At 40.0% G+C, this 22,770-nt stretch overlaps 1 protein-coding gene across 1 annotated transcript; it reads right to left on the reverse strand.

Moving 5' to 3' along the window:
• Window positions 1–19,775: 19,775 nt before the first annotated feature.
• On the reverse strand, window positions 19,776–22,530 carry LOC139853170 (F-box protein SKIP19-like). Its single transcript, XM_071842551.1, has 2 exons — window positions 22,134–22,530; window positions 19,776–20,457 (listed from the first exon to the last, which is right to left on the reverse strand). The coding sequence occupies exons 1-2, from the start codon at window positions 22,472–22,474 to the stop codon at window positions 19,845–19,847; spliced, it is 954 nt and encodes a 317-aa protein (XP_071698652.1). The 5' UTR covers window positions 22,475–22,530; the 3' UTR covers window positions 19,776–19,844.
• Between the last annotated feature and the right edge of the window lie 240 nt (window positions 22,531–22,770).

Here is a 22,770-nt window from a genome sequence, read left to right on the forward strand (position 1 = left end):
TTTAGAAAAGTCTTGGATAAACCGACTATAATAACCGGCCAATCCGAGAAAACTTCGGATTTCCGTAGGCGTAGTCGGTCGTCCCCAACTCTTCACCGTCCCAATCTTTCCCGGATCTACTTGAATACCATCCGTGTTCACAATATGGCCAAGGAATTGAACTTCCCTTAACCAAAATTCACATTTGGAGAACTTTTCATACAACTTCTCCTTCCGCAACGTCTTCAACACACCACACAAATGATGTTCATGTTCTTTCATACTCTTCGAATAGACAAGTATGTCGTCAATGAACACAATAACTAACTTGTCCAACATAGGTTGGCACACTCGCTTCATAAGATCCATGAATGCCGCTGGTGCATTCGTGAGACCAAAAGGCATAACTACAAACTCAAAATGCCCGTAACGCGTTCGAAAGGCCGTTTTCTCAATATCTTCATCACGGACCCGCATTTAGTGATAGCCGGACCGTAGGTCAATCTTAGAGAAATAAGTTGCATCTTGGAGTTGGTCAAATAAATCGTCAATCCGAGGCAATGGATAACGATTCTTTATCGTCACTTTATTCAACTCCCGATAATTGATGCACATCCGCATACTACCATCCTTCTTCTTCACGAATAAAACCGGAGCACCCCATGGCAAAGCACTCAGTCGTATAAAACCCTTTTCAAGTAATTCTTGGGTTTGATTTAACAACTCTAGCATTTCTGTTGGTGCTAAACGATAAGGAATTTTAGCAATGGGAGTAGCTCCCGGAACCAACTCGATGCGAAATTCAACTTGTCTTTTCGCCGGAACACCCGGTAATTCATCCAGAAAAACGTCTTCGAATTCACTAACCACCGAAATTTCACGAATGGATGGTGGCTCTTCACGAGTATCAACTACATGAGCAAGAAAAGCCATGCCACCACTAACAAGAAAATGACGTGCCCGTGCGTAAGTGCATAATGGCACAAGTCTTCTCCGTCTCTCGCCATGAATAATTAACTCTCCCCCATTTGGGGGTCTTCACACGAATAGATTTTTCATGGCATGCAATATCGGCTCTATAACGATCGAGCCAATCCATACCAACGACAATATCGGATTCACCCAAGGTCATCGGGATAAGATCAATTTTAAACGTTTCGGAACCAAACACAATATCACAATCATTACAAACATCAACCTCTAGCACCGTCTTACCATCCACTATTTTAACTTCTACCGAATGACTTAACTTAGCTAGCGGTTTATCAAGCTTAGACACAAATCTTGGAGAAACAAACGATAAATTAGCACCACTATCAAATAGGATCCTTGCCGAATTAGAGTTAACCATGAAAGTACCTAAGACAACTTCATTGGATTGCTTGGCTTCGTCATTAGTCATCAAATAATTGCGACCCCTAGCCGTACCCGCCGCCTTTTCTAATCGTTTAACATGATCGGTGTTCAAATCGGGACACTCTGTCCTTCGATGCCCTTCTTTACCACAATTGTAACAAGTAAGATTGTTTGACGCCTTGGTATAATCACGGGCCATGTGCCCTCTTTGATTACAATTAAAACACGTGGGTCCATAACTCAAAGAACCACCTTTCTTCACGCTATTAGCACTTTCGGAACCCTTCTTGCTCTTTTTGTTCGAAAAGTTCGAATGACTCGAACCTTTAAATTTTCTCTTAGAGAAAGAGAAATCGGTTTGCTTTGGGACTTCCGGTTCAAAGCCCCGGGCTAACTCAAACAATTCCTCAAAAGACTTAGCCATTCCCCGACTAATCTTACGCTTTAACTCATCGCTTAGTGTACGATAAAAATATAGCATCAACTTGTGATCATCGCCAACATACTCCGGGAAAAAACGAGTCTTTGCCAAAAAGGTCGACTTGAGGGTAACCAAGTCCATTGAACCTTGTCGCAAATTGTGCAACTCATCCCGGATTTTATCAAGGTCGGAAGGAGTTCGGTATTCTTTGAAAAATTCCTTTTTAAACTCTTCCTAAGTCAAACTCATGCATTGCTCTTCACCATAAAACTTAATTTTATCGTCCCACCACAACTTGGCCTCTTCACGTAACATGCTAGAACCGTATCTCGTCTTCGTCTCGGGAGGACACTTCGCGGTACGGAAAGCCCCCTCGATGTCGGAGATCCAACATGTGCTTTTCAATGGATCCCTCACTCCATTAAACATAGGAGGTTGAGCATCCTTGAAATTTTTGTAGTGGAAGTCTCGCCTTCCATATCCACCATTACCATCACCCCCTTCACCACGAGGATAAATATTTCTAGCATCTAATGCCTCTTCGATCGCGGCATTCATTCGCTCGTTTATTAGCTCGGTTACTTGCCCATCAACCGATTCTTGGAAAACCTTTCGGACATCGTCGAGAAATTCCGCTCTTTGCTTTTTAACGATGGCCTCAACTTTGGCCGTAAACTCGAGGTCCTCGCTCGTACCTCCTTCATGGTTCTCGGGTCCGTTTCTCGTCTTCATACTATAAAACGGAAATAGATTAATCAATGAAACGAAAGGATACAACATAATATTCATGTACACCTCACCGCCCCTATCTTGCTCAACAATCGTCGTACATCGCTTGTTTGACACGATTTGAACCCGTAACAATGGTAGCTAATCATTGTTACGCGAGCACGTCGCATTAACTTACTAGTACAACGTCTATCTCGCTTGATGATTGCATAACACAACACAAAACAATTAGTGCAAGGTTAGTTCACATAAACCTAAGCACTAACCCATCCAGGTCCGACCCGTCTCCTACAAGTCCCGCAATAAACGCATACACAATAAAGTCTAAGTCTAGGCACCTATCTCAAGTCGCCTAAATCCCTTAGACCATGCTCTGATACCACTTGTAACAACCCAACCCAATATCCAAATGAAATACGCGAAATTTTTTATTTTTTTTATATATAACAGTGCGCGGCGCGCAGCACCCTAGGGTGCGCGGCGCGCACAGGCCATTCCAGCTTCTGTCCGGTTTGGTCATTTTTCAAATAAAGATCTCCCACTTCCCGACGTATTTAGACGAAACGCTTTTCACAACATGTTCAAATATATAAAACTAACACATTTCAATGATAAAACAATTTTTACGAACCCGGGCCCACATATGGCCGAAATACGAGTTTCGTACAAAATATATAAGTTTCAACCGAATTAGTTTAAATTCCAAATGACACTAGAGCATGATTTTTGGGGGTTAAACTACCTAAATCTCGGTCAACTCCAAAAGCTATCACATCAAAAGCGTCCCCTACAAACAAAGCGGGATCTCTAATCCATATGAATGCCCTTACCCTTGTCTCCGCCGGAGCCTAGAAAAAGATAAACAACGAGAGGGTAAGCAAAGCTTAGTGAGTGCAGCAATTATACATACACATGTATAACCCATCTATTTGCGTTCGCACCCACCAAATACCTCATACGAAAATACAACTCAAATAGCATGCCATCATACTCATAATGCTAACAACTCGTACACTATCACAACACCACATTAGCATATACTCAACACAATATATATATACATATATATATATACATATATATATATATATGTACATATATATATATATGTACATATATATATATATATATATATATATATATATATATATATATATATATATATATATATATATATATATATAGCATGCTAAACAATATCCAACAACATAATATGGTTAACCATAACGCTATGGTGCTACCGGCTCGTGGTTCACACCATACGCATTTGAGTCTCACTCTTTTATAGTGCTACCGGCTCGTGGTTCACACTTTGGCGCTACCGACTCGTGGTTCACGCCTCATTTTATAGTGCTACCGGCTCGTGGTTTGCACTTGATGCTACCGGCTCGTGGTTCACATCATGATTTTATAGTGCTACCGGCTCGTGGTTCACACTTGATGCTACCGGCTCGTGGTTCACATCATGACACTCGCCACATACAGGCTATGGTACTACCGGCTCGTGGTTCATACCATAACATTCACAAATAAATGCGCCATATACATATACGCATAATTATTCCACTCACCTTAATGATTTGGTGACGGTTTTATCCTTTCGGAAGCTTCAAAGCCAAGTACCTAATACAATAAGTACTTGATCAACACACCAACTAGTTGGGCTAAATACCAACAACTTACTCATGTGCATTTAATGACTTAATGCATTAAATACCCCATTCCCACCAAAACCGTCCATTTAAGGTCAAGACCATCTTAAATCACTAAAAGCTAGTGATTAAGGTCCAATAACACTAACTAAAACACAATTAGGGTATTTCATACCCATCCTTCCCAACTAGGTCAATTATTACCAAGTTAACCATTTTAAAGTCACACACCCATTTCGGTTCATCCACTAACCCCATTAACCCCCATTTGCTTAATAACTAGGTGTGCTAGTAATTAACTAACCAATTATGACTCATAAGCACCAATTAACACTTTAAAACCCTAGGTTAGTTGTTATTGAGTCTTCATGACTCAATCTTATCCAAGAACACCCAAAATCACCAAATATGGGTTTTATGTTCATCACTAACCCATACCCTAACCATTAAACAAATTAAAATAGGGAAATCAAAGGTAGGACATACCACCACAACCAAAACGTAGTTAAAGGCTAGATGAACAACTTTAATACTTGAGCTTTAACCCGGATCAAGCTTCTTCCTCCTTGATTCAAGCTTTCTCTCACTTAAAGTGTTTTCTCACTCTAGAACTTGATTTGGGGTTGAAGATAAGGTTGGTGATAAAGTTAAGTGTGTTTCAACCACCACCCAACTGGCCATCTAATGCCCTAACTCGTTCTCATGTGAAAAGACCACAATGCCCTTCATTTAACCTTGAAATAAAAGCTGAAAACCGTCAACAGTAATAGTGCGCTGCGCGCACCCTTACCCTTGTGCGGCGCGCACAAGGGCCTAGGCAGCCTCTGACCTCAGTTTAATTATATACAGCTCCCCACACTATATGCACCCTATTTACACTTCTGTACATTGATTGTTCGGGTCTTACAAAAAATTCCTATCCTTAATTAACGGTGATCTTTTCCTAACCATAATTCCTTTATTTATGGCTATTATTTGAGAAGGATCTAGAATGAATTAAGGGGCATTTAGGGTTAGGGTTCCACTATAAACATAGGACCTAACTTCATTCATTCAACATGTGATAACAATCTAACAATCACAACATCCTCTACGGATCAATAGTCGGAGACGGAATGATAACCTTTTGGAAGAATCATAACGATCTTCTACAATTTACAAGGTACAGCCTGAAGCCCCTCACCTAGGGTTTTTCCAACACCTCGTATAATATTTTTGTAACACCCGCCATTTTTTTTAAAAAAACACATCGGAACACTTTAATATTAAAATCACAGCATTAAATACATCACGGTGTTACTTATTACAAAATACATGTTACAAAAGTCCACATCAGAGTTCACACATCAAACATGTCTTCAACACTAGCACCTGTCCAAATTAGCAGTACCTAAACCTGCAAGGGTGGAAATGTGGGGGATTAGCATAACGCTAAGTGAATGGAATCTATCTAACATATATCGCATAAGCACCATACATGCGAACAACATCACTAACATGTTAACAATCAATTAGCATACAACATAAAGACAATATGAGGATCGGCGGCTTGTACGGGCACACGACACCTAACTGATCGGCTAGTGTCTACCGATAGTCCTTTCCCGTTGAATCAATACACAATCAACAGAAATGAACCCAACCTCCACGGGCCTGGTTGACCTCATATGGACTCTAACCTCCTCGGGCCTGGTTATGAGTCCCCATGTAACACCCCATTTTTCTAAACATGACGCTTGTGACGTCATACGGAGTCCAAGGTTCGGTATTTAATCATTAGACGTATTGAGTTGACCACGTTTGACTTTGGATGATTTTAAAAGTAGATTTAGGGTGCATCAGGTCACACATTAAATAGGGTTTATCACGTTTGGGCAGGTCGCGTATCGCGACAAACGAGATCAATACGCGACGGCTAAAATTCCTTGGACCTGATCACCTTGTCGCGTTCCAGGTGGATGTATCGCGTCCTAACGTGTTGCGAAATGCGATAGAGAGTCTTGAAACGCGACAGACACGCTGAAAGGCTAATTTGTGCTCGTTTTTGGGTTTAAAAATGGGGGTATTTGTATCTTTTCACTTCAAAACCGGGATATATGCTATGGATCAGTTCCAAACCTTATCCCAATCTCATTTCTCACACACTTCACCTCCTTCATCAAACCCTAGAGTGAGAAACTCAATTTAGTGAGAGAAAGCTCCATTTGGAGAAGAAGAAGAGTGTTTCGGGTCAAAGCTCAAGTGTTAAAGTTGTTCATCTCATCAACGGCATCCTTTTAGTTGTATTGGTAAGTCTCAACTCCAAATTTCATCTTTGTGATTTGATATTCAAGATTAGGGCTTTGAGCTAGTTAGTTGTAAAACCCATTTAGATGGTGAAATGGGTATTTGTAACTAGTTATTGTTGATGTTGGCGGGTTTTAGGTTTGGTGAACAAGTGTAAGCTTGCAAGACTTGTAAATGGGTGTAATCACTAGTATTTAGTGATTATTGAGGTGTTGGAAGCCTTTAGGGTTCTTGTGGTTGACTAATCTTGAAATGGGTTAAAATTAGGGTTTAGGTGTTAAAATGGGCAAGATTGGTATTTAACACTTATGAATGGGTTTAATTGGTGTATTAGGACCATTCTCACTTGTGTTAGTGATTATTGGTTAGTTTGGGCGTGGTTTAAGCTTGGAAGTGCAATTGGGTAGAAATTGCACTAGTTGTCAATTTGGGTTGATTTGTATATCCACCCTAATTGTGTTACTCACTATGTGATGAATGGAATATGTACTTTCCATTGGCGGTTGCGGATTATTCGGTGGCATTCATCAAGCCGACAAGGTGAGTGTTAATATCCTATGTGCATATATATGTGTAGGATGGGTGCGGGTCGGGTGAAGTGGTTCTCGGCTATAGAGCCCACTTCACATATAGGTGGGTTTGATGGACTTGTGTATAGGTCCAATTGGCACGGTTGTGCGTTTTGGTTGACCACCTTTGGTGAGGTGCACACTTTGTGTGTACGTTATCACATGTGCTTGTGATGTGGATTATATAACCCCAATGGCGAAGGATTGGTATTGAGTTGTGGATGAGTAACCCGATGACGTGGGTTTTGATATTGAGAAGTGAGTGGAATAATTATGTGCGTACGTATATAATGTATTTATTTGTGTAGCATGAGTTGTGAAGTGTCGATGTGTTAAGACACCACATCTCACGTGACGAGTGAAGTGTCGACGTGTTAAGACACCAGTCGGGGGTGAAGTATCGACGTGTTAAGATGCCACCTCAGGTAAGATGAAGAGTGAAGTGTCGACGTGTTAAGACACCACTCGGAGTGAAGTATCGATGTGTTAAGATGCCACTTCAAGAACTAGCACGGGTGAAGCGTTGTCGTGTTAATATGCCACCCGGGATGAAGCATCGACGTGTTAAGATGCCACCCGCGGGATTAGTGTACGACGTGTTAAGTACTCTAATGGTTATTGTGAACACCGATGGGTAATTCGAGTACCATTCCTTGTATTATTGGTTAACCATGGTTGTGCGTTGTGATGTAGCTAACCCTCCGGGTGTAGCTTATTGGCGTTGTACACATCGTCGTTGGTGAACTTATATTTGTTGTTATTTTAGCTTATTGCTTAGTGATCGTACGGTATGCTTAGCTTAGCTTGTCTTTATGCTTGGATACTCCGGTATGCATTATTTGATTACTTGTGTGGCGTGTCCATTTTATGCATATATATGTATGTAGTATATTCTCACTCACTAAGCGTTAGCTTACCCTCTCGTTGTGTACATTTTTATAGATTGGCTTGGAGGCGGTGACTCGGGTAAGCGTGGGAACTAGTGGACTTGCGTAGTTTGCTTTAGAGGACATGCTTTTGGATGGATTAGGATTGGGTAGCGTATCCCCAATCACCATGCTCGGTTTTGTTGAAAATTAAAATAGTCGGGTCGTGTTTGCCCGGTCGGATAATTAAACTATGTATTAAATGTTTTAAAAGTTTATTGAACTTATTATTTGTGTTAAAGATGTTTTGGAAACATAATTGGGACCTAAATATTAATGTATTAAAGAAAAAAATTTACGGGCCGGTTTAAATACGGGTTGGGTTGTTTCAAGTAGTATCAGAGCATGGTCTAAGGGATTTAGGCGACTTGAGATAGGTGCCTAGACTTAGACCTTTGTGTGTGCTTATTTGTTGCGGGACTTGTAGGTGAACTGGTCGGAACGGGTTATAGTTAGTACCTTGTTTGTAGGTGGACTAACTAGGATTTTTGGCTCGTGTTGTGATGCTATTTTCTTGCGTGTGTTTATATCGCGTAGGATTTTCGTTGTGTTGGTTATATCATCGAGCGAGACGGTCGTTGTACTAACGAGTTGAGACGACGTGTGTGCGTAACAAGGACTTGCAAACCTTATTACGGGTGCAAATCGTGTCTAACAAGTGATGTACGACGAGTGTTGAGCAAGATGGGGCGATGTTGTGCGTGTGGTTTTATATGTTCGTGGACTAATAGTTTTGCATTCTTTAGAATGACGACGCGAAACGAGTTCGAGGCGAATGACGAGGAGTTTAACGCTAGAGTTGCGGCCGCCGTTGCGGAGCAAATGGGTGCGTTTCGAGAAGAAATGGATAGGAAGTATTCCGAAGTTCAAAGTAGTAGTGAAATGGAACGTTGTCTTAAGAGCTTCATGAGGACTAAACCTCCGATGTATGACGGGAAACCGGATCCTTTGGTTAGCACAACATGGATCTCGGATGTCGAAGGGTGTTTTTGCACTATTGAATGCCATCCCGAGAAAAAGACGAGACTCGCTACTAGTTTGTTGCGAGGTAGGGCGAAGGATTGGTTGGATGGTAAGATTGATCTTGTCGGTGGAGAACCGTTTATGGGGTTATCGTGGGACGAATTTAAGGAGGAATTCTTCGAGGAGTTCCGAACTTCAGCAGATTTGTCGGAATTGCGTTATGAGTTGCGAAATTTGCAACAGGGTTCTATGGATTTGAATACTCTCAAGACGACCTTTATGGCGAAGGCTCGTTTTTGCCCAGAGTATTTGGGGAATGATCGTTTGTTGATGGAGGATTTCTATCGAACTTTGAATGATGACTTGAAGAACAAAATTAGCCTGGGTTACGCGAAGTCGTTTGCGGAGTTATTCGCGGTGTCTAGGGGTTTCGAGTCGTATTCGCGATCAAAGATGGGTGAACCTTCAAGTAAGAGAAGGGTTGTTTCGTATGGTGCTCCAAGTAAGGGTGCAAGTGTGAGCACGGGTGGTACACGGACGAGTATATCGGATTCTAGTGCGTCTAGATGTTACAATTGTGGCGTGAGGGGTCACAAGTCTTGGGAATGTTCGGTGCCAAAGGGTGATGGCACGGTGTGCTTCAATTGCCAAGAAGAAGGACATCGTAAGTCGGGGTGTCCCAAGTTAGCAGGGACGGGTGTGGCAAGGAGACGTTAAGGTACGTTTCGTTTTAATAAATATGTCCTTTGATTATTTATTATGTGCCGATGAGCTCGGTTTGTTGAATGCATTGTGTTGTGCATGTTATTGTTATGGGTGACGTTCCTAATGGAATTACCCTAAGGTGACGTTTTGATCGATGGGCGAAGGGCGTAAGACTTGGTGCAACCAAGCATTCCTTAGTGTAGGGAAAATTTTCTACCAAGCCATGGGTATGGGCTTTGGTGTTCGGATGTTAAGCGCGTGTTCGTTTTTGAGTTAAAATTGTTGAACCATGAGGTTCGACGGGTGGATAAAACTCGAGAGATCGAGTGTTTGATCTTGATGTATGTTGGTAATGGAGTCTACGTGACGCAATGTTAGGTGCCTCCTTCATACCTACTAGCGTGGTACTCGACTCCGGTGGTGTTGCGGTTACATTGTACTTAGGGTACCGGAAAGAAACCCTTAGGTACATGAGTGATTAGGTGAGAAATTTGACAAACTATAGCAATTGGATGATTGCGAGAGTAGAGTTTGTGTAATTTTTGGTACACTTTTTGTTCGAAGTGTTTAAGGATAGGTTAAAATCCTTCAGGTGCTCAAGATTGGAGCAAGATGTGGTGATGGGTCATGTGAACCCAAATTGTTAGTAAAGTCTATCCCTTGGTAGCATTGTACGGTTGTACAAGGTGCGGTTATGGAAAGTAGTTCCAAGTGGGGGAGTTACACTCCAAAACGGGGAGGTTGTAGTGTGAAATTTCGGATGATACTCTTAGTAGATCCGGGATTTGTGTCGGGACCTAGTTTTGGTCGATTTGTGGTAGAGTACAATTTCGGTTAAATTGTACTTATGGTTTCGGATTCGAATTACCACCGAGGTGGTAATGTGGTAAATCTCGTTGAGAGATAATGGACGTGTTTGACGAGCAAGGTGAGATTCCTCGATTAAGGGATGTGCGTGTCGGATTCTCTTCTAGAGAATTATTGTTTTGTGCCTATGTGCGATATAGGTGTTTCTTGCTCGATTGTGATCGCGATGTTCGCGTGGGCGCAGGATTCGTGTGCGGAAATTCCAGGCGGTATGGAATGATATTAAGTATGTGTATATATACTTTGTTGTGGTAAATGGTTAGTGTATCCCGCTGGGGTTCACTATGGTGTAGCAGTGCGCGATGTTACACTACTCGTTGTTTGAGGCCAAAAGAGAGTGTGTGATTGGTGGGTTATGGAAGTGACTCGGCCCGCTAACTTCATCATGGGAGTAGTGTTATATCGGTATGGTATAACATTATCGGGGAATTCGAGTAGCGAAGGGGAATGGGAGTACCATTCCTGTGTTGAGTTTTGGGAAGTGGATCTCGTGTGGTTGCGGATTCACGGTGACGCGTGTAGTTCGGTCATCTTATTGTGGAAGTGAGTCTCTTGTAGTTCGGATTCACAATGACACGTGTGGATGCGGTCATTATATTGAGGAAGTGAGTCTCGTGTAGTTCGGATTCACAATGACACGTGTGGATGCGGTCATTCCTTTGGGATAGTGATTCTCGTGTAGTTCGGATTCACTAGGGCGCGTGTAGTTCGGCCAATCCCGATTGTTGTGCGGTGGAGGTAGTAGGTCGCGTGTGGTTGCTGATTCACTAAGGCGCGTGTAGTTTTCGGCCTGCCTTCATGTTGTGTGATCTATTGGTTGTTTTATACGCCAATGGTGGGGTCGTAAGGACCATGTTGTGTGATCTATTGGTTGTTTTATATGCCAATGGTGGGGTCGTAAGGACCATATTGTGTGATCTGTTGGTTGTTTTATACGCCAATGGTGGGGTCGTAAGGACCAATTTGGTGTGAATAGTGATGCAATAGTCGTATTTTGCTCATGTGTTTGCGGTAGTTGCGTATTAGACGTGTTTGCGCACTACAAGGGTTGTTAGGTGGTAAGTGTCATCCGTAAGGATTCGCTTTTTCGGTCTTCATCGGTTTGGGTGTTAACTTTATTTTTGGTATGTGGTTGTTAATAGTGATGTACTTGGTATGGGTATGCTAGGAGTTGATATCTCGGTACGAGATTGGTTGGGTTTTTCCCGATGTGAGGGATTGAGCAAATTTTAGTGCTTGGATTTGTGGATTTTAATAAATCGCGGGTGATGATTTAGTGGTTAAAGGTGACTCTTTGAGAAGAATCACCTAGAGGAGTTAGAAGAATACATGGTGATTCCGCGTATTCTAAGTGATCGTTATAGACTTCGGATGTTGTGTGCATTGAGCGCTTCGGAATGCGTGCAAGTGTGCATTTAGTTAATGGATTAATCTTCGGGTTAATGTGTAATGTGGTGGAAGTCGGATTGTAACGTTTGTTGAGAACCATAGCGTGTAGGTTCGGATCGGTTAAGTGACTAGGATCACGAGGACGTGATTGAATTTAAGTGGGGGAGAGTTGTAACACCCCGTTTTTCTAAACATGACGTTTGTGACGTCATACGGAGTCCAAGGTTCGGTATTTAATCATTTAGACGTATTAAGTTGACCACGTTTGACTTTGGATGATTTTAAAAGTGGATTTAGGTTGCATCAGGTCACACATCGCGTTTAAATAGGGTTTATCGCGTTTGGGCAGGCCGCGTATCGCGACAGACGAGATCAATACGCGACGGCTAAAATTCCTTGGACCTGATCACCTTGGCGCGTTCCAGGTAGATGTATCGCGTCCTAACGTGTCGCGAAACGCGACAGAGAGTCGCGAAACGCGACAGAGAGTCGCGAAACGCGACAGACACGCTGAAAGACTAATTTGTGCTCGTTTATGGGTTTAAAAATGGGGGTATTTGTGTCTTTTCACTTCAAAACCGGGATATATGCTATGGATCAGTTCCAAACCTTATCCCAATCTCATTTCTCACACACTTCACCTCCTTCATCAAACCCTACAGTGAGAAACTCAATTTAGTGAGAGAAAGCTCCACTTGGAGAAGAAGAAGAGTGTTTCGGGTCAAAGCTCAAGTGTTAAAGTTGTTCATCTCGTCAACGGCATCCTTTTGGTGGTATTGGTAAGTCTCAACGTGATTTGGTATTCAAGATTAGGGTTTTGAGCTAGTTAGTTGTAAAACCCATTTAAATGGTGAAATGGGTACTTGTAACTAGTTATTGTTGATGTTGGCGGGTTTTGGAATTGGTGAACAAGTGTAAGCTTGCAAGACTTGCAAATGGGTGTAATCACTAGTATTTAGTGATTATTGAGGTGTTGGAAGCCTTTAGGGTTCTTGTGGTTGACTAATCTTGAAATGGGTCAAAATTAGGATTTAGGTGTTAAAATGGGCAAGATTGGTATTTAACACTTATGAATGGGTTTAATTGGTGTATTAGGACCATTCTCACTTGTGTTAGTGATTATTGGTTAGTTTGGGCGTGGTTTGAGCTTGGAAGTGCAATTGGGTCGAAATTGCACTAGTTGTCGATTTGGGTTGATTTGTATATCCACCCTAATTGTGTTACTCGTTATGTGATGAATGGAATAGGTACTTGCAATTGGCGGTTGCGGATTATTCAGTGGCATTCATCAAGGCGACAAGGTGAGTGTTAATATCCTATGTGCATATGTATGTGTAGGATGGGTGCGGGTCGGGTGAAGTGGTTCTCGGCTATAGAGCCCACTTCACATATAGGTGGGTTTGATGGACTTGTGTATAGGTTCAATTGGCACGGTTGTGCGTTTTGGTTGACCACCTTTGGTGAGGTGCACACTTTGTGTGTACGTTATCACATGTGCTTGTGATGTGGATTATATAACCCTAATGGCGAAGGGTTGGTATTGAGTTGCGGATGAGTAACCCCGATGACGTGGGTTTTGATATTGAAAAGTGAGTGGAACAATTATGCGTGTACGTATATAATGTATTTATTTGTGTAGCATGAGTTGTGAAGTTTCGATGTGTTAAGACACCACATCTCACGTGACAAGTGAAGTGTCGACGTGTTAAGACACCACTCGGGGGTGAAGTATCGACGTGTTAAGATGCCACCTTAGGTAAGATGAAGAGTGAAGTGTCGACGTGTTAAGACACCACTCGGAGTGAAGTATCGACGTGTTAAGATGCCAATCCAAGAACTAGCACGGGTGAAGCGTCGACGTGTTAAGACGCCACCCGGGGTGAAGCATCGACGTGTTAAGATGCCACCCGCGGGATTAGTGTACGACGTGTTAAGTACTCTAATGGTTGTTGTGAACACCGATGGGTAATTCGAGTACCATTCCTTGTATTATTGGTTAACCATGGTTGTGCGTTGTGATGTAGCTAACCCTCCGGGTGTAGCTTATTGGCGTTGTTCACATCGTCGTTGGTGAACTTATATTTGTTGTTATTTTAGCTTATTGCTTAGTGATTGTACGGTATGCTTAGCTTAGCTTGCCTTTATGCCTGGATGCTCCGGTATGCGTTATTTGATTAATTGTGTGGCGTGTCCATTTTAGGCATATATATGTATGTAGTATATTCTCACTCACTAAGCGTTAGCTTACCCTCTCGTTGTTTACATTTTTATAGATTGGCTTGGAGGCGGTGACTCGGGTAAGCGTGGGAACTAGTGGACTTACGTAGTTTGCTTTAGAGGACATGCTTTTGGATGGATTAGGATTGGGTAGCGTATCCCCAATCACCATGCTCGGTTTTGTTAGAAATTAAAATAGTCGGGTCGTGTTTGCCCGTTCGGATAATTAAACTATGTATTAAATGTTTTAAAAGTTTATTGAACTTATTATTTGTGTTAAACATGTTTTGGAAACATAATTGGGACCTAAATATTAATGTATTAAAGAAAAAATTTTACGGGCCGGTTTAAATACGGGTTGGGTTGTTTCACCCCAGCCTCCTCTGGCCAAGCTGGTGCCAAACACAGTGTGCACATAATATCACATAATCACCGTAAGCATACAATCATCTAACTAGCATGACAACCAGTATTTAAACATGGCAATATCACTAATTTAAAGCATGGTAAAATAATAAATCACAGTAGCATGGCATGCTACTTAAACGCTATCCGAAGATAGACCCACTCACCGATTACCAGCTATAGCTCAGTTATCTTACTTCTGAGCTTCTTCCTTATTCTTATCACCTGAGAACAACACAAACGAAGTCAATATACATATCTCAATCAATAGTATAATCAAATCATACTATAAACTAGGTCATAACATCATTTCATAAGTCCACAACGAAACTCCATTCACTATCGTCAAACAAGTACGTGGAAAACGGCATATACACTCCAAAACCTATTATCCCGCCCCAAAAACAGTTTGATCCAGCTTCTTAAAAGTTTACCATTGGAAAGTAATCTTCAATACGATTCCAACAATATTTGATTCATCAAAAACGGAGTTACGGTATGAAAGTTATGACCAAAACAAAATTTTCAAAATGCTGAAAAGACACACTACCCAACTCGGTAGTGTGTGTCATAGACACTCGGTCGAACGAGTAGAGACACTCGACCGAATGAATTTTCAAAAGACACACTACCGAGTGTGTAGATGCACGGCCGAATTCAAAAGATACACGGCCGAGTGTGTAGACACACTACCCACTTCCAAAAGACACACTATCGAGTGTGTTTCTTGAGCTGCTGAAATTGAAAAAGTGACGGGTTTGAGCCAAAAATCACCAAATCTCGACCATATACTCGTTTTCGACCTCAAAACTTATCACAACTTGTTTATAAAACCTTTTGGGACATAAACCCATAAGCATTACATCCAAACAACAACAAATTGCACCAATTTGGCATCAAAATCCACTTTGACAAAAACCTAACTTCAAACCCAATTTGACACAAATTTAGGTAATGAAAATGGGTAATTCTTACCTTGTTTGAATCAGTAAAACACAAAGAATCGATTTTCAACACAAATCAGACTTCAAATCGAGATTTAGAGAATTAGGGTTCAAAAGGAAGAAGAAATTAGGTACGGGGTGTTTAGGTGGTGTTTTAGAGAAAAGGAGAGAAAATGAGTTAAACCAACAGCTCATAGTCACTTATTTGGGTTAAACCCATACCCCTCAACACACAGGTATTTATCAGTTATCTGAAATCTTACGTACCTCGTTAGGCGGTCCTAACGAAGTCCAAATTAAATAAACAAACATGTTCTGTGACCCTTGTCACAAACTGGTCTTAACCAAATAATAAAATAACACTATTCACACAATTGAAATAAAAGCATATAAACCACATAAGAAAACCCTAAGGGCAAAATAGTCCACTTACAACTAGCCCGGGTTTCAGTCTGTTACAAATTTTTCCCTCGCCGACGATTAGACTCCGGCGTTCAACCATTAATCACCCGCTCGAAATCGTCATCTCGGCTCGGGTTATCCACGGTGTTCGGACCGGAGTGTTGATGTCATTGACTCCCAAAAACCCCTATCTTGCACTCGGACGTATCTTTGCCCTAGCCGTAAATTTATGTTCGATCACACATGTTTATCTGGCTGGCCTCAGGGTGGTTAGCACTTCATCCTTTCGTCTGGTAGTATGTTTTATTTTAACTGTTGTTTTGCTTTCGGCCAATAGCGTCGTGTACTTTTTGAATTCTTTTGAAAAATGTGGTTAAGTTTATGCAAATTAAAACGTATTTGATACGGATCAGATATGCGTATCATCAAGTCCCCCAGTTTGGTAACGTCAGCCGGTTAGAGATACTCTGCCAAACTTCATTCATTTCTCTCTATTCCAACTGTTTTTTCCGATTATCATTAAATGTTTTCGGTGATCGTTCTTTTTCTTCCGATTGCTTTTTCTTATTTTATTATGGCTCCGAGGAAACAAACTCTGCCTTCTAGGATTAATGATGTAACACGTGTTTCGAGTAAAGTGGATCTTGTATATTTGTAGAGGATTTATCATATATGCCCTCAATTATTGAAGTTAAAACCTACATTTCCGACTAATACTCAACGTACCCATAATCCTCCTTCCAATAATTTATTTGCCATTTACTTGAGGTTCTTTGAAATCTTGAATGTGCGTTATCCCCTTACCAAGTTTATGACTTTAATTCTTGATTTTTATGGTGTTCATCTGGGTCATCTTCATCCTTACGTTGTTCGTTGTATTTCACTATTTGAGATGTACTTTAACAGTGTCTCATTGATTCCAAGTGTGAAAATATTTTGAAATATCTTTCGCTTGACTAAGTACCATAAGGGGTGGTATACTTTTACTGATCAAGTTGAGATTTTGGGGCAAATGTCAGATTTTGCCAGTGATTGGAAGGAGACATTCGTATATGTGAGACGAGCTGATTTTCCTTTGAAGCATGACAAATCTTTTTTATGGAGGAAAGTTTTTGTTGATCATGGTTTTCCATTAAGAAAAAGAGAGAGAGAGAACGAATTGTTTGTTCCATGCAGAGGTTTAAAAATTCCTCAGTAGGCTTATGTTGAGCATGTGCTTGTGATGAGCAATGTGAGTAACAATTGAGATCATGCTGACCGCCTTCTCATTTTTCGTCGATGAGGGAGAGGTATGTAAATTTTCCTTTTTTAATCATGCCTTTTACCCGTGCTTTAGGGAATTTTTATTATATTATTTTCTATTTGCAGAGTTGTCTTGAATGCGAGAATTCTGGGCGGGATGGTTTTAACGGACAAACCTATTGTTGATCCACTATCGTCTCAAAGAAGACGTTCGTTGATATGTTCCTTGGATAATTCCCAAGTTTCCTATTCTGGTGACTTGATCCATTGTAAAAGGCGTTGTGTAGCTGATAATTCTGTTACTGGTGAAGGTTCTGTCCTTTTGCATTCTTATGTTTCATGTAACTGCTCTTATCCTTTGTTTTGACTTTTGCTCTTTTTTTTTTTAAGGTCCTTCTAATCCACATGCTCCTAGCGATGATGATGGTGATGCTCCTTCTTTTATTGAAGTTCGCATATCTTCCAGGGCTACCCGTCCAGGCAAGGAACCTATTGTCGGTTCTGTGTCGCCTGCAAGTCAAAATAACTCCCGTGGTCCTGAGATTTATACCTTTTCTGCTATGAATGTTGATTCCTTGCAAGCTCTTCTTTCGTGCTCTTTTTCGGATTACCCTTTCGTGCTCTCCTGTGGTCTGTTTTGAATGGAGACGAGATCCGTCTTGAAAAGAGATTTTTGAAACTCGTGAGAAGTTGGCGAGCGTGGAGTGATTACTTCATGAGGAGCGAAAGAAGGTGTATGAGCTTTTTGTCGATAACAAAAGGTTATCCGAGCTGATTTCTGCAACACTGGGTAATCTAACTCGTCTTCAATTTGATATTCCAGCTATGTTTTCCAAACTCCTCAAACAGTACAACAACCTTTTTTGGCGTACTTAACTGCTATAAAGAGGTTTGAGTATGTTTGAGATTCTTACCCAGATTCGTCCTCGCTTACCTGCAAGAAGTCACTGTGGGGGAGTTGATTACTAAACTAGCAACTCCTACAACTTTTAAAGGGAGTTTACTAATTGATAGTAGACTTCCTAGTCCATTCCTAAAAGTGAAAAGTAAGAGGATACGCTTATGGCTTTTAATGATTCAACTGAAATAACCATGCGTGGTTAATCAGTAGCCATTCGGTGGTGAATCACCTATGTGAGAGAGAAGTTGGGTCGCTTCGAATGATATTGTTAGGGCACAATACTTGATAAGCTCTCGCAGAACCAGGCTAATTTTCATGACCATAAAGAACATAACTATGAGGACTTGACGTTGACAGGGAGAGTCTTGTGTGAAGCGTACTGTCGCCTACACAAACGGCAGGCTAGTTCAAAGACATCGCCGACTACTCGGAGCTAGTAGACTAAGTGCGTTTTCATAAGTGAAGGTTCAAAGGGTAACACCTAGCTATCGTATGAAAGATTCAACCGTTGAAATTTAATCGAAAGATTGTTTTTTTTTTTTTTTAGATCGATCTCCATTCATGTGAGGGATTGTCGGAGAAATAAGTTAAAAACAAGTGTGCACTAACTTTTGACACTAATCAATATATGATAAATTTATATATATTAATACTTATTTAGTGAGTTTTGTAGTCCCTGACGAGGGCTTTACAATGACCTAAAGTTTGTCCAAAATAGATTAAAGGTGAATGAGATCGAGTAAAAAAACTAAACAGTTTGGTGCAAAATTGACTTGAAGAATAAGTAAAGCGGAAGTTGTCCCACATCGGAAGTAGGAACAAACTTAAGGCTTTACTCTACACTATAAATAAAGCCTTTAGGCTTTGTTGAAAACTACACCAAAAACTAAAAGCATAAGCACAATAATTTTTCCCTCGGCCGCAATAAGGTCTCCTCATTCTGGTTACCTTTCAGGCAGGTGTTTAAGTCCGGCCAACGCTGCTTCGGATCGGTTTGAGTAATCTGTTATGTTTTTATTTACTTGTTTCAGTTTCGTATATGTTTTACATACAGATTCAAAATCCAAAGATCATAACATTTTCATTTTTGTTGGGGACCAAAAGCCCCCTCCCTACCCTCACTAATCTTCGTCCATGTCTAGCCCGAAATTTTTATAAGTGAATCATTAGACTTTTACAAGTGATCAACTTCTTGTCGGCTCACACGAGTCTCTTGTTTTGTTGTCGATTCATCGTTGAGCGCAACTCCTTGCCAAGCGTGAAATGAATATTCGGGAACTTAGACACGTTTTTGTTTTTTGTTTTTTTCTTTTCTAGCCAGTCTAAAGGAACATAATTTTTATTGTTCCCAAACTTTGGTTGTTGGAGCTTTCAAATTTAGATGAATGTAAACTTGGGAAAGTTATCCCCTGCACAAATTCTCAATGAACATATTCCCAATGCACAAGTTCCCAATGCAAATTGCTTACTTAGAGTGCCAATCGATTCTTAAAATATTTGAGGATATTTTTATATATGTTTTTAATAAATACACTATCATCCATTATCCATTAAGTATTGTATATACGGACTTATTAAATGTGAGGGTGATAACATCAATCGAAACTCATATTATGATATGATGTAATCACACTTGTGTTTTTAACATTATGATCTAATGATCTATGTAAACACCTACCTAGACCCAACGTACACTAATCACACAAATTTCTCACTTTTCAAGGTCTACTGGTCTAACCACAAGTGTCTGTTCTTTCATGGGCTAGACCCGATACCAAACCATGAAAAGTCCAAATCCTAATAACCCAAAACCACACAAAAGGGTAAGAATTAACATCATATCATATATTACATCAAATAAGTGCTCTATAATGCATTCAGCTTTAAGTATTTATAGATCATAATAATCATAATCATCCTCTTCAGAAATGTCACTTCCACCAGAGAACTCATAGTTTTCATAGAAGAAGTCTTCTTCTGAAAAGTCATCAATATCAGAGTAGCCAGATGAATACATATCATCAATGTCATCATACGCACGATCTCGAATATTAAACCCGCAATCTTTTGTTGACTCATTAGGGTGCTTGAAATCTTTGACCCGCTCAACGCATAATTTTCCCAAGTCCCCAGCAAGATTAAGGTTAAAACACCTACGAATATCGAGGGATTCTAGGTGAGGGCAGCCATGTAAAATGGCTTGGAGCCCCTCGTTGGTCATTTTATTACCAAATAGCTGCAAATGGCGTAACTCGGGCATACTATTTGCAATAGCAAAGGCATCACCATCACATTCAATGTGGGGCCGGCTGAACTCTTTGTTCAACTTGAAGGACTTGAGCTGAGGGCAATTTTGTCCAATCACTTCAATATCTTCTACATATATATAGGTGTAGTAGAGGTGGAGTTTTTCCAGTTGTGGGAGCCTTTTGACTGCGTTACTTAACCCACTACTGGTTATATTGTAGCAGTTTGAAAGGCAGAGACATTTCAGCTTACTTGAGCTGTGCAAAAGTTACCATAAACGCTTTTGAGTCGTGAAAAGCAATAGATTTTACATGTAAAACTACTAATATGAATAAGAACGTACTCGATAACAAACATGAAAATCAAATTATGTTATGTGATATACTACAGTTAGGGGTTGTTTTACCTTTTTTCAGTATTAACTGTTGTCTACATGTTAAGATGTCTGTGATGGATATATCTGTTTTAACTTGTAAAACAAACGTTGTACAAGAAAATACTGTTTCTTTTTTAGTCTTGTCTTAATAACATAAATGATAATCATACCCTGTTATGTTAATTTATGCCAAGTAACTATTTTAGAGACTTTGTATGTAATTTTATATGATAGAAAAACGTAAGATTATAAATGCTTAATTAAAAATACATTATATTATTTTATATTATTACAATTATAAAAATCTTAAAAGCCTGTTTCCAAATCTATCTTCTGTATTTGCATATGAAACTCATTCTCTATCAAAGATGTCTTTAAATTTTTACTTTACTAAATTGGTGAACTTAACCTCTAACCTTAATAGTCTCTAATCTGTTTATTAGTCTGCCTATAACTTCACCATATGGTTTCATATTATAACTTTTTTCCCCGTTCACTGTGCTCTTAAGATAATTCGACTTCTCAAATAATCATCCCAGTTCGTTAGAATCACAGTGACATCCTATCGTTAGCTATGTATTAAAGTACGAAAATTTCAGCAATTTTAAGAAATTATGTGACAAATCTAGCACTGACATCGTACTATATGCAGTTCTGTAATATCATTCTAAAAAGTAATGCTAAATTTGTTTCTCACATACTTAAAAGCATCGACAGATTATTGTCGAAATTAAACCAATTGCCCTATCTTGCATAATTCTTTATCTCGATTCTAATGTGAAAAAATGGGTTCTACTACTGCATCATACCCCCTAAGTCAACATAGGCAGTGTTGTAAAAAACAGCCGAGACGGGCGTTGCAACGGTGTTACCATGCTACCGTTACAACGGACCTATAAACGGTTAAAAACGGCCAACGCTTAAAAAACGGTCAACAACGCCAAAAAAAAAGTGAACAACGGCCGGTAAAAAAACGTCCGAGACGGATGTTACCAACGTTGACTTTTTATATAAATTTCAATCATAAACATTTCAAACATAAATATTTAAAATTAAAGGCAAATAACTATGTTTACTTTGAAATATTTATGTTTCAAATATTTATGTTCGAAATATATATGTCAACGTTGGTCAACATCCGTCTCGACCCCATCTCGTCCCCGTTTTTTAAGTTGCGACGTTTTAAGGTCCCTACCGTCCCGAACCCTGTCTCGCGTCTTTTTCAACCTTGAAGATAGGTATGAATTGTTATGGTCAGAATCAAGGTGTAAGGTCGTTTTGATTAGCATATGGTTGTTTCTAACCATGCTCATTTTGGTTGTAATTCCATATTCCTAGCTCTTTTTAAGAGGTAATTCTGTTAATTATTTATTATTAATTAATTAATTTATAGGAGTATATAAAAACAGATAAATTGTACTCCCTATTTACTCCGAAATTCTATAAATTCTACAGTAATTATATAAGCAAACAAATAATCTCTAAGCAATAACATGTATACCAAAATTTTCAATTTATAAAAATCAATATCAATTAGAAAAAAACAAAAACACTTACGATTGCGTGATGAAATCAAGTAACTCATCGGTGCAAAAAAACTCGAGATTTATATCAATCAATTCACCGGAGCTTCGATACACCGCTTGTTTAGTTAAATTCAATCGCTCTTCATCCATACCCCAATCATCAACTATTTCATTCATATTGATTACTTTCCACATCGATGGATCCTTACAAATTCTACGCCAGTTTGTGCAGACTAATTGTGCGTGGTTAAGTATTTCAACAGCGCCCAAACTTTGAAGTATTGTTGACATCAGTTCGTGTGGCATTTCTAGCCAGTTTGGAGTTTCATCGGTCGCTGATGAAGACGGATCTATGGTGGAAGTTGAAGCCATTTCAACGGCGATGAAATCCGATCGGTTAACAATTTTGTTTGGGGGGTTTTGCGATCCGCGATTATGCGAACGTGTCGGTTATTGATTTCGTTTTGTTTATGGAATTGCATATATGTACCCTGAAGTTTGGTTTCTGTCATTTATTGTCCTTTTAGAAAAGAAAATTCAAGTCTCGGTGCTTATGTATTACGGAGTATTAACAACCATGTACAGCAATTTCGTTATTTGTGAACTTTGTCTATTATTTTAACCACTTTTCTATTCTATTGGTAGGTCTAAAGGCTATGATTTTGAAT

The sequence above is a fragment of the Rutidosis leptorrhynchoides genome, chromosome 6 (genome assembly GCF_046630445.1).
Source record: "Rutidosis leptorrhynchoides isolate AG116_Rl617_1_P2 chromosome 6, CSIRO_AGI_Rlap_v1, whole genome shotgun sequence".
NCBI lineage: Eukaryota > Viridiplantae > Streptophyta > Magnoliopsida > Asterales > Asteraceae > Rutidosis > Rutidosis leptorrhynchoides.

Excerpts from the sequence above, each read along its gene's own strand:
- LOC139853170 (XM_071842551.1), bottom strand. The coding sequence starts at position 22,474 with ATGGCTTCAACTTCCACCATAGATCCGTCTTCATCAGCGACCGATGAA. Across the intron at positions 20,458-22,133 it reads CTTGATTTCATCACGCAATC|CTCAAGTAAGCTGAAATGTC; the intron begins GTAAGTGTTTTT and ends ACTTTTGCACAG.